Source organism: Monodon monoceros, unplaced genomic scaffold (genome assembly GCF_005190385.1).
Source record: "Monodon monoceros isolate NGI ecotype Baffin Bay Population unplaced genomic scaffold, NGI_Narwhal_1 Super_Scaffold_18, whole genome shotgun sequence".
Taxonomy (NCBI): domain Eukaryota; kingdom Metazoa; phylum Chordata; class Mammalia; order Artiodactyla; family Monodontidae; genus Monodon; species Monodon monoceros.
This window is the reverse complement of record NW_021703774.1, coordinates 5,194,619-5,208,016: the sequence shown is the minus strand read 5'-3', so window position 1 is coordinate 5,208,016 and position 13,398 is coordinate 5,194,619. Positions and strand designations below refer to the sequence as shown.

At 36.7% G+C, this 13,398-nt stretch overlaps 1 protein-coding gene across 1 annotated transcript in view; it reads left to right on the top strand.

The window, feature by feature from the left end:
- LOC114898210 (coagulation factor XIII B chain-like) overlaps positions 1 to 13,398 on the top strand; it is a 38,928-nt gene that overhangs the window by 17,785 nt on the left and 7,745 nt on the right. Inside the window, exons 6-10 of the mRNA XM_029227347.1 lie at positions 2,268 to 2,447; positions 2,540 to 2,725; positions 3,821 to 4,003; positions 7,721 to 7,921; positions 8,651 to 8,833. Coding sequence (XP_029083180.1) covers positions 2,268 to 2,447; positions 2,540 to 2,725; positions 3,821 to 4,003; positions 7,721 to 7,921; positions 8,651 to 8,833 — 933 coding nt within the window. The remainder of the gene's footprint in view (positions 1 to 2,267; positions 2,448 to 2,539; positions 2,726 to 3,820; positions 4,004 to 7,720; positions 7,922 to 8,650; positions 8,834 to 13,398) is intronic.

Sequence of the window (13,398 nt, the reverse complement as noted above, 5' to 3'; positions counted from 1 at the left end):
AGAGCAGGAAAAGCAGCAGAATGTTACCCAGATTGAAAATGAAAACTCAGGTCATCCAGTAAGAGCCACTGTCAAATGGGACATCTGTGGTTCCATTTATATCACTGGCTGTGTTCAAACAGGTGGTATGATTACCTGTTAAGAGACATCAATTCAATAGTCATATAATCACACCTGCAATGTTATATGAAGGAGGTCCTGGTCTAGCAGAGGAAACAGATACAAATCATTGGTACAATGTGACAACTGGTGTAATAAAGTCAGGTATAAGGTGTTTGAACAAACACTGAAGGTTCTGATTGATATGGTGTGGGACAGTGTTTACAGAGGTGATGGATAATGTCTGAACTGGGCCTTAAAAGATAAATAGGACTTGGAGGATTGGGAAGGATGGGGAGAGGTAAAGGGCTTGATAGCCTCTATTGTCTCCGTAATGTAGGAAATAGTGTCATTATTAACAGGCAGGAGAAAGACAGGAAAGGAAAACTTGGAAGAGAGTAGTGAAGATTTGAAACAGTTGCTGGGAGGAAAGAAAGAGGGGTCACCAGGGTTATGCAGTGGGGTTTCCCAGAACTGCCATCATTCTCTAAATGCTGCCATCATTCTCTAAATGCTCATTCTCTAAACAATGACTTTAATTTTTTTTGTTAGAAATATTCTTTTTAAAACTTTCCAGTGGTGCCCAAGAGCCTTGCTCTAACAGCAGAGAGGAAGATTGTTAGCAAATTACCTGTAGCATATTATTTCAAAATGAAATGGCAGACCCCTACCTACTTATCACCTGTTCACCCCACTCCCACCAAATTAAGTCAGGGGCCAACACTCCTGCTATCGTTTTCTAGCAAACAGTCCTTAGATGTAGGATGGGCAGTGTAGTCGTCTGAGTAATGCCTCCCTCCCTCCCAAAAGAAAATATTCATATTCAAGTCCCTGGAACCGGTGAATGTTACCTTATAGGGCAAAAGGGACTTTGCAGATGTGATGAAATTAAGGATCTGGAGAGAGGAATAATATCTGGGATTATCCATGTGGGCTCCCAATGTAATCATAAGCATCATAATTATATAAGAGGGAGGCAGAGGGAGATTTGGCTACAGAAGATCAAGTATGAGATGTGACGGTGGAAGCAAAGGTTGGAGTGAAAAAGGAAGGGGTCATAAGCCAAGGAGTGCACGCAGCCCCCAGAAGCTTGCAGACGCAAAGAAGCTGCTTGTCTCCTAAAGGCTCCAGAAGGAACACAGCTCTCCTGATACCTTGATTTCAGCCCAGTGAAACCGATTCTGGACTTTGGCTTCCAGAAATGTAAGAGAATAAAGGTGTGCTACTTTTTAAGCCTCTCCATTGTGGTAATTGGTCACGGCAGCCATGGGAAATTAATATAGTCAGTATTTTAGAATAGTTAAGAGCAGGAGATTTAAATTCAGATAGACACAGGTTTAGGAACAGATCCACCACTTACTAATAATTTACTTACTTCATAAGTTTTAGTTTCTTTGTCTGTAATATGGGAGCTGTAATAGTCCCCACTTAACAAAGTTATTTTAAGATTAAAGGAGATAATGAATGTAACGTGCTGGCTCTTTTAGTTTTCTATTGGCACGAACCTAACAGCTTGAAACCACACACCTGTGTCTCACAGTTTCTGTGGGTCAGGATTCTGGGTGGAGCTGACCTGGCTCTGTGTCCGTGTCTAACAAAGCTGCAGTCAAGGTGTCAGGTGGGACTGCAGTGTCATCTGGGGCTGGGCTCGGGAAGAACCTGCTTTCAAGTTCACTGTGGTTTGTGGCAGCATTTGGAGCTTGGCAGGCTGCTGAGCAGAGGGCTTCAGTCTCCTCCTGGATGCCCCTGCAGGCAGCCCTGTGCCCCCTGCCCTCTGACCCACCGCATTCGGAAACTCGCGATGAAGCAGCTTGCTTCTCTTCCAAATCAGCTGCGAAAGAGCTCGGCAAGAACGGCCTTACCATACTGTGCTGCAAGAGTATGTGTGCATGACCACACGCATCCATCCTTGTGGCTGTGTTTAAACGGGTCACATGCATCCCATCATCTTGGCTGTGTTCATTGCTTAGAAGCAAGTCCCAGTTCCTGTTCTTGGGGAGGGGCATGACTCAAGGAAGTCAGCCTCAGGATGTGGGGATCCAGGGGGTGGCCCCAGTCTGTCTGCCATACTTCTTAGGGTCCTTGGCACAATGAATGTGCTTATGAAATCTTAACTATTATTTTTTGGTAATTACATGACTAAATATACTGATGTTTCTCCATAAAAGGAAGAAGAAATCGATGTCCTCCTCCCCCTGTGCCTCTGACCTCCAGAATTCAAAGGTACTCAACCACTTATCGTCATGGAGAAACAGTGCGTATAGAGTGTGGACTTAACTTTGAGAGGCAGGGATCAGAAGAGATACGCTGTGAAAATGGAAAATGGACAGAACCTCCCAAATGCATTGGTTAGCAGCACCTCAAATGAGCTTTCCCTAAAATGAAACCTGCATGCATGTGGAGCTAAATGGTCTCTTCTGTTTCAATTTTCCCTTTTCAGAAGAAAAGCAGAGGATGGGCTGTGAGGACCCGCCCTTGGTTGAGAATGCTGCAGCAAACCTATCCTCCAAGGTCTATTATAATGGGGATAAAGTGACATATGTGTGTGAAAGAGGGTATCACCTCCGGGGACCAGAAGAAATAACTTGTAAACGTGGAAAATGGACCCTTCCCCCTGAGTGTGTTGGTATGTGTGCTGCGTTTCACATCCAGAGCTAAGCCTAGTGTGTAACATTTTCCTTTGTTTAATTCACACACTTACAGCAACGGTCCATTGCTTAGAAGAGTTTGAAACACACAGATAGAGCACTTACTCTGCTATTTTTCCTGAGCATATGGAGCTCTCTGTAGAATTTAACTGGATATAAAGAATTGGGAAACAAGTTTTTAACATCTTGATGATAGTACTTTTGCATCTGGCCATTCTGAGCCCTCCACCCTCTGAGCCATATACCTGCTCTTTCATCTCACTGAAGGGCACAACCAGGGTACCACTCTTCGGTGCTACCCATTATGCCATCCTTCTCATTTCTTTTTTTCTTTTTTTTTTTTTTTGCGGTACGCGGGCCTCTCACTGTTGTGGCCTCTCCCGTTGCGAAGCGCAGGCTCAGCGGCCATGGCTCACGGGCCCAGCCGCTCCGCGGCATGTGGGATCTTCCCGGACTGGGGCACGAACCCACGTCCCCTGCATCGGCAGGGGGACTGTCAACCACTGCGCCACCAGGGAAGCCCTCTCCTCATTTCTTGATCAGGTCCTGGAGAGACCTCCACAGACATGTTTACCGAGGATATCTGTTGTGTAAGAGAAAAGCTATTAAAGATGCTAGAGAAATTAGCCGAGTAGGAGAAAGACTCTGAAGACAGAGAGAAAAATGGAAATTTTCATCCTTGGGTTGATTGAGATCTGAGATGAAGAGAGATGAGAAGGAAAAAATAAAAATGGATAATAACAAAGGTCAGTTTTTAAATGGACCATAATCGTTAGGTTAAAGAACACTGTTTACCTTTCTGTACATTTTAAGAATATCTATAGCATGAGTCCTTCAGAAGCAAGAAAAGTGAAAAATCCGCTGCATACTTGTCCTTCAGCAAAACATTTGCTCTTTAGTTTGGCTTAGTAAATTTTAACAATACTTAGCTGAATAAAGTTTCTCTGATTCTGGTACACTGAGAGATCAATTGTCCTAAATTACATAGTGAAATATTAAAGTACTATTGTATGCACAACTGTATTATATCATTATGTTGTTATGTTTGTATTAATTTAAAAATAACTTCTTAGGAAATACTGGGAATTGTAATTCTCCACCTGATGTAATAAATGGAGCTGTTATTGGCGGATTATTAGCAAGCTACCCAACAGGATCCTCAGTGGAATATAGATGCAATGAATATTACTTATTGAGAGGAGCAAAAATATCTCATTGTGAACAAGGAAAATGGTCATCCCCACCTGTTTGCTTAGGTAAGATAGAGAACACATTGAATTAAAAAAAATTTTCCCAGCCTTATTGAGATACAATTGACATATAACCTTGTGTATGTTTAAGGTGTATAATGTGATGATTTGATACACAAATACATTGTGAAATTATTACCACAATAAGGTTAGTTTATTTATCCTTCACCTCATGTAATTTTGGGGGTTGTTATGATGAGAGCATTCAAGATCCACTCGTAGCAACTTTTAAGTGCACAACATTGGGGTGGTTTTTTTTTAATTTTTTAATTTTATCTTATTTATTTTTTTATATATTGTTTTGTACATTAGGTCCCTGGAACTTATTCTGCTTATAGCAGGACACATTGAATTTGTTTTACCCTTATGTTTGTATTCTTACGTGATTTTCATATAATGTTTTATAGCATGGAAAAGAGAATTTTGTATATATCTTTCATTCTTCAAGTGTTTTACCTTATCGTTTCTGTCAGCAGAAAAACATCCCTAGTATCTTAGGGTTTAGGCTATACTCGTTCTTACCCCACTGCATTTTTTTTTTTAATGTGGTAACATAAGAACAACAAAACTTTACCATTTTAACCATGTTTAAGTGTCCACTTCAGTGGCATTAAACATAATCACATTTGTGTGTCTGATTACATTTGTGTTGTTTTTCTCCTAACTGGAATTTCCCCTGGTTGTTTATATTCCTCGTTGTCTCTCTTATTGTCCTCAGAATGTCATTTGGACAGAAGAATAATCAATCCAATTCTTTCCTTGGTAGAGCATGTCGTTTATAGCTTTCTTTGCCACTGCTTCCTCACTTTTGTTTTATCTTGTTGAGCAGATAAAAACGTTTGTAGTTACTCTATATTTTGGATTAAGGCATGGATTAATTAATGTTAATGTTTTCAAGTAGAAAACTGAGGCAGCTATCTAAATAATTACCTAAATTGAAATTACTTTGGGAAAACAATATTCACCTCTCATTTCAAGCCTATAGATTTGCCTCATTTTTTAACTTTGCTAGTCAGAGTTACATTTAAAAGTAACGTACCTGGGCTTCCCTGGTGGCGCAGTTGGTTGAGAGTCTGCCTGCCGATGCAGGGGACACAGGTTCGTGCCCCAGTCCGGGAAGATCCCACATGCCGCGGAGCAGCTGGGCCCGTAAGCCATGGCCGCTGAGCCTGTGCGTCCGGAGCCTGTGCTCCACAACGGGAGAGGCCACAACAGTGAGAGGCCCGCGTACCACAAAAAAAAAAAAAAAAAAAAAAAGTAACGTACCTGGTCACTACAGTTGCAAAGAACTTCTTACATTGTGACTTCTACAAATAGAAAATTGCATGATAAACTCCCTATAAGTTAAAAAAGACATTTAGTTAAAAATATTAGCCCTTTAAACTACAAAAGCAAATCATTGTTATCTACAAGAAAATTAATAAACATACAGAATAAACTAGAAGAAAACAGAAAATATCAGTAACCTTGCTGGAAACGTCAATGACTTAGATAATGGTCTTTTACACCTTTTTCTACACCAGCTTCCAACATACATATTCACAAAACTGTATGATATCATGAAGAGGCTATGAATCTTGTTTCTTTTACTTAAACTATATTATGAACATGGTTTGATATATTTCTACATTATATTTTAATGGCTATACAGTTTTCCTTAATGCAGATATGCCATAATTTAATTACTTTTTGATGGACATTTAGTGTGTTTTCAACATTTTTATATTCCACACAGTACATTTTGTACTAAATATTTGTACATGTAAATAATCTTTATTTTTTAATAAAATTAATTCTATTTATTTCACATGTTTTGTTTTTGTTTTCAGATTATCTGAAGAGGAATTTCTGGATCAAAGAGATCTGGAATTTTAATTAAATTTCTGATAATTGCCAAACTGCCCTTCATAAAGTTTATTCTGATTTATGATCCTAGCATCAGTGAATTAATGAAGTAGTTTCTTAATCTTTGTGAACTTGAATATCTTAATCTTTACATATTGTTAATTAAGCAATTAAAATTACTTTAATTGGATTTATTTGGGCATTAAACAGTTGACATTTTTCAATTTTCTAATGGCCATAGGTGGTTTTTCAATGAACTGATTGTTCATAGTTTAGCAATTTTTCCATACCCATAAGAGCTTTATCTATATAAATTACATTATCAATTTGACAGGCATGTATATTGCAGCTATTTTTTGTTTTCCTCTTCCTTTTATTTATAGTGTTTTTAATATACATAAATTTAAGTTTTAAGTCAGCTCTTTCAGCATCTCCTTTGTGGTTTCTCTCCTTCAAGTCATTCTTAGTTTGCTGTTCACAGTCACATTCAGATATATCTTCACCTGTAGTTTTTCTATTGCTCTCATATTTTCATAAATGATTTTGGTGTTAAGCTCTTGATGATGTGATTGATATTGCATTGAATGGAAGTACAGTCATCTCTGAGGATAGAGACTGGACCGAAATTGTAAAGGAAAAGCTAGTAATGGAACAATCCCATAGGGAACAATAAGGTTTAAGGAAACCTATCATTTTCTGTCTGGAGCAATTGCCTCATGACATTTAGGCTTGGTGCCCACAGCCTAAAGCAAATACTGAGTGAAGATCATTTATTGTCATCAGGGCAAGAAGAGAGAGCTTTGTGCATCTTACTTGTCCTGTGGAACTGAAAATACTCTCACTACGAATGGGAAAGATGGTGCGATAAGGAGCAGCATTTCCCATCTGTGAATTATTCCAGATGTTATGAACTTCTTAACCTCCCCACTGCTGGTCTTCCCTGCCCTTATCCTACTTCAGCCAGTCTGGTCTCATTACTCCTCCCCAAGTAAGCCAGGTGTGCTCTCACCTCAAGGTAGTTCCCCGTGCCTGGAATGCCCTTCCCGCAAAAATTGACTTGGTTCAGGGGCTTCCCTGGTGGCGCAGTGGTTGAGAGTCCGCCTGCCGATGCAGGGGACACGGGTTCGTGCCCCGGTCCGGGAAGATCCCACATGCCACGGAGCAGCTGGGCCCGTGAGCCATGGCCGCTGAGCCTGCGCATCTGGAGCCTGTGCTCCGAAACGGGAGAGGCCACAACAGTGAGAAGAAATGACTTGGTTCACTCCTTAGCCTTCTGCAAGTCTGTTCAAAGATTACTTATTTAAGCCTGTCCCAACCACCTTACCTAGAAGCACAGTCCCCCTTCCCCCACGCCTCCACTATTAATTTTCCTATCACACTTATTATATGTAGTTTAAAGATGGCCCCAAATTATAAGATCCATATATTTATTACATTTATTGTTGATTGTGTGTGTGTCTCCCAGTTAGAAGGTAATCTCCATGAGGGCAGGGATCTTTGTTTTATTCACCGACAAATGTCAAGTGGTAAGTGTCCCACAAATATTACACAGTTAATACATTTTCTATTTGAAGATTTTATTTTATAGGAAGGAAATCAGGATGAACCTAAGTGGTTGTTGCCTTAAACAATATTTTTAATGTTTCAAATTAAGTGGTTTTAATTTATGATATGTTGAAGATAATACAAAATATATAAATTCATTTGACAGCAATAAAGTGTATCCTTTATCATGTATATGTGTGAAGAGCTTTAATAATGATAAATGGTAAATATAAAATACCGCTTTTGATGCCTGTCATAATTTTTTTTGCAAAAATATATCACTTTCATACTTGTGAGATGAGTAAAGAATTGAAAAGACCCTTTGTTTTACAGAGCCGTGTACAGTTAACATGGATGACATGAGCAGAAATAACCTAGGGATGAAGTGGAATTATGAAGGGAAGATCTTACATGGAGATTTAATAGATTTTGTATGTAAACAGGGGTATGACTTGTCTCCATCAACTGCACCCTCTGAATTATCGGTGCAGTGCAACAGAGGTGAAGTGAAATATCCTTCATGTATTAAAAAAGGTAAAACAATGGTGCTTCCTGACAATTTCTTGGGTGACCAATATCACAGGTGATCAGTATGAGTTCAAAGGATAAGACCCTAAGCAATCCACCACCCTCATCATCTAATCTATAAAATTGGGAATGACCTGATCAATTTCCAATCAGCACATACCCTTAAATAGGATCTATGCTGACATCTTTTAATTCTGTAAGTCAGTTTTATAAAGAGAGAAATCATGAGATTTTGTACATATCACCAGACTTTCAGAGGATGGATCACCCTCTTGTGAGCAATCAACAACCCTGTAAAGCATTGCTCTCCTCAGGGTTTGCAGGGGAGCATTGTCTCAGAAGAGGGCTTAAGGTAGAGTGAGAGACTTTGTGTACTCCTTGGGCATGGGACTGTCACTTTTAATAAGGAAACAGGAAGAGAATGCATACAGAAAGCATGGCCTCAAGACGGATCTTATATGCTTTCACTTTTGGCAAACAGAAAGAGGAAAAGTAAAATCACAATAATTAATACTTTGCTAGTTTTAAACGTGTATTTAATATTATGATATACTAATTGCAATCATAAATTTTATGTATAAAGTTATTGCAGAAATGCTTTTGATATTTAAAAATTACTTGAGAGATGTCTTAAAAATGCTTTTACATGAAATGTATTGTTTTGTTTCTGTAGAGATTATAAAAACACTGGCTGCCTATTGTAGCAATTCATTGCAGACTTTATTATTTTTGCAGAATCTAAAAGAACATGTGCATCTCCCCCATTTATTAAAAATGGAGTTATTAAGAGTTCAACAGTCAGGACCTATGAAAATGGTTCCTCAGTGGAATACAGATGTTTCGAGCACCATTTCCTACAAGGGTCTAAGGAGTCCTATTGTTTAGAGGGAGTGTGGACTACACCACCATTGTGTTTGGGTAAGTACTGCCACATATGTCTCTATTTATTAAAATAAAACCATATTTTTCACTTCCTCTTCTCTTCGAGTTGATATAGCACTAATATAAAATTTAAATTTTGCATTTTTGTTATTTTATTAGTGTGCTTGTTGAATTACTGGTTTCTACTCTTTCCTCTAGATCATAAATAACTAGAATTCAGCTCATTCTAACAAGTACTTTTTAAGTACAAACCATACATGAGGTACTGGGTTGGTAGGACCTATAGGATGGTTAAGCTGTGTGCTGTGGGTAACCAGTCTAACAGTGGTCATTCAGTGTTATTGGTGCTGTGCTAGAAAACACGAGGACAGCGGGAACAGATATAGGAATGGTCCCCTCAATCTGAAAGATGATAATGCCTTGTTGATGAGGCATCCTAATAAAAGTAACACTATCTCCCAAAATTCTCAGGAGTCATAAAATAGCATATTTTTAAATGAAAAGAAAATATTTCTTTGTGTTTATATCTGACTTTCATTTATTTTCTTATTTCACTGTCTTGGACTTCAGTATAATGCTGAGTATAAGTGGTGGGTATCTGTGTTCTGATCTCATAACTAAATCTTTCAGTAGTTCATCTTTAAATATGGTGTTACAAATACGTAAAAAAAATCAAAATAAAGATATAGAAACCACCTATTTCTATTTTGCTAAGAGTTTAAAAAAACCTTCAGTGAGTTTAATTTTAGCAATACCTGTTAAAACAATCATATGATTATTACATTTATTTTTTTTCCCTGGAATTACATTGCTTCTTTTTTGAATGTTAAAGCAGGATTGTATTTCTGTAATAAATCCCACACGGTTGTGATGAATTATGCTTTTTATATATTGTTGAATTTTATTTGCTAATACTCTACGTAGGATTTTTGCAACTATTTTCATGAGGGAGATTGGTTTGTTATTTTCCTTTTGGGTTTTGTATCAAGTTTCTGCTAACTTCATACAATGGGTTGGGAAGTATTCCCTCTTTATCAATTCTCTAGATTTTGTCTAAGACTGGTACTATTTCTTCTTTAATAATTGTAAGAAATCATCAGAGATGCCACCTGGGCCTTGAGGTTTTTTCTGAGGAAAGATTTTAATGACAACTTCAATTTGTTTAATAGATATTAGGTTATTATTCTCTTCTCTCAGTTTCAGTAGGAAGTGGTTTGTAAGAATGTGTCCATTATATCTAAATTGTCAAGTTTGTTGATATAACGTTCATGACATCCTTTTATGGTTTTTTTAATGCCTTTAGTGATGTGTCTTTTGTTATACTACTGTGAAGAAGTATGTCTTTCTGATATATCTTGCTGAGGGTCTGTAAATTTTATTGGTCCTTATAAGCAATCAGTATCTGCATTTTTTGATACTTTCATCAAATGTTGCTATTTCATTAATTTATATTCTTGTCTTTATTATTTCCTCTCTTCTACTTTCTTGGATTTATTTTATTATTCTTTTTCTAGATTGTTTAGATGTATACTTAGAGTACTAATTTTCATCCTTTATGTTTTTCCCTAAAAATGAATTTAAGGATATAAATTTCCCACTGAGCATAACTTCAGCTTCATCCCACACATTTTTATATTTTTGATTTTTACTATCATTCAGCTAAAAATTTATAATACCCATTTTGATATCTTCTATGCACTCTGAGTTATGTAGAAGTTTATTTTTTAAATTCTAAACATTGGAGGATTTTCTGGTTTTCTTTTGGTTGTTGATTTCTAGTCTAAATCCATTGAGACATACTTTGAATTATATCTGTTCTTTGAAATTCACTGATACTTAGTCTATTACAAGCATATACTTGTTTCAGGTAAACCTTTTTACTGGAAATAAATTAATTTTGTCCTTGTTGGGTTCACTGTTGTTACATACATATGAATTGAATTGAATTTTGTTTCTCATGTTACTAAATTCATTCTTATCTGTCCAGATTTATGTTTGTTTGTTTATTTGTTTATTTTTCTACGAATTATCAAAAGAAGTGTGTTAAATTCTCTCACATGGTACATTTAAAAATATTTATCATTTTAGTTCTGTCAAATTTTGGTTATGTATTTTGATGCTATTTTTTTAGGTGCACACAGATTGAAACATGTTGAATCTGTATAATTTGAGTCTTTCTTTACCTATAGTAATGCTTTGTTTTTGTTTGGTTTTGCCGTAAAATCTACTTTAGCTGTACCAACTGGCGTTTGCCAAGTATTTACAAGGTGTACAATTTTTCATCCTTTAACTTTCAACTTTCTGGATTCTTACTTGTAATGTGTATGTCTTACAAGCAATATATAGTTAGTATATGTAAAATTATACTTATTCAGTCTGACAATCATTTCCTTTACAATGGATTATTTAGTCCATTTACATATTAATGTGATTACTGATATGTTTGGGTTTATAGCTACTACCTTACTATACTAGATATATATCCTATCTGTTCTATGTTCTGTTTTCTCTCTTTTTTTTAATTGTTTTCTCATGGGCAAATCAAATTTTTTGTTATACCATTTTACTCTCTCATAGCTTGTGGATTATACGTTCCTCCAGACTTCCTTTAGCTGTTATCATAGAGATTTCATAATGCAGAATTGCCTTATTACAATTGAGTACAAATTCATAGTTTTACCATTTCTCTAGGACACAGAACGCTTTATTTACTCTTCCCACTTTTTGTATTATTATGTCATGCATTTTCATTGTACATATAGTTTAAGTCCCAAAGATATATTAATATTACGTTGTCCAACAGTATTCTTTTAGATTTACCCATATATTTATCAGTAATTTGTTCCTCATCTTTTCTTTTTTTTTTTAATTTATTTTTTGATACAGCAGTTTCTTATTAGTCATCCATTTTATACACATTAGTGTATACATGTCAATCCCAATCTCCCAATTCATCCCACCACTACCACCCCCCCAACACCACTTTTCCCTCTTTGTGTCCATACGTTTGTTCTCTACATCTGTGTCTCAATTTCTGCCCTGCAAACTGGTTCTTCTGTACCATTTTTCTAGGTTCCACATATAGGCATTAATATGCAGTATTTGTTTTACTCTTTCTGACTTACTTCACTCTGTATGACAGTCTCTAGATTCATCCACGTCTCTACAAGTGACCCATTTTCCTTTTTATGGATGAGTAATATTCCATTGTATATATGTACCACATCTTCTTTACCCATTCGTCTGTCGATGGGCATTTAGGTTGCTTCCATGACCTTGCTATTGTACATAGTGCTGCAATGAACATTGGGGGTACATGTGTCTTTTTCAATTATGGTTTTCTCTAGGTATATGCCCAGGAGTGGGATTGCTGACTCATATGGTAATTCTACTTTTAGTTGTTTAAGGAACCTCCATATTATTCTCCATAGTGGCTGTATCAATTTACATTCCTACCAATGGTGCAAGACGGTTCCCTTTTCTCCACACCCTCTCCAGCATTTGTTGTTTGTAGATTTTCTGATGATGCCCATTCTAAATGGTGTGAGGTGATACCTCTTTATAGTTTTGATTTGCATTTCTCTAATAATTAGTGATGTTGAGCAGCTTTTTATGTGCTTCTCGGCCATCTGTATGTCGTCTTTGGAGAAATGTCTGTTTAGGTCTTCTGCCCATTTTTTGAATGGGTTGTTTGTTTTTTTTAATATTGAGCTGCATACGCTGTTTATATATTTTGGAGATTAATCCTTTGTCTGTTGATTCGTTTGCAAATATTTTTTTTCCATTCTGAGGGCTGTATTTTCATCTTGTTTGTAGTTTCCTTTGCTTTGCAAAAGCTTTTAAATTTCATTAGGTCCCATTTGTTTCTTTTTGTTTTTATTTCCATTACTCTAGGAGGTGGATCAAAAAAGATCTTGCTGTGATTTATGTCAAGGACTGTTCTTCCTATGTTTCCCTCTAAGAGTTTTATGGTGTCCGGTCTTACATTTAGGTCTCTAATCCATTTTGAGTTTATTTTTGTGTATAGTGTTAGGGAGTGTTCTAATTTCATTCTTTTACATGTAGTTGTCCAGTTTTCCCAGCACCACTTATTGAAGAGACTGTCTTTTCTCCATTGTATATGCTTGCCTCCTTTCTCATAAATTAGTTGACCATAGGTATGTGGGTTCACCTCTGGGCTTTCTATCCTGTTCCACTGATCTATATTTCTGTTTTTGTGCCAGTACCATATTGTCTTGATTACTGTAGCTTTGTAGTATAGTCTGAAGTCAAGGAGTCTGATTCCTCCAGCTCCGTTTTTTCCCTCATGAGTGCTTTGGCTATTTGGGGTCTTTTGTGTCTTCATACAAATTTTAAGACTTTTTGTTCTAGTTCTGTAAAAAATGCCATTGGTAATTTGATAGGGATTACATTGAATCTGTAGATTGCTTTGGGTAGTATAGTCATTTTCACAATATTGATTCTTCCAATCCAAGAACATGGTGTATCTCTCCATCTGTTGGTATCATCTTTAATTTCTTTCAACAGTGTCTTATAGTTTTCTGCATACAGGTCTTTTGTCTCCCTAGGTAGGTTTATTCTTTGGTATTTTATTCTTTTTG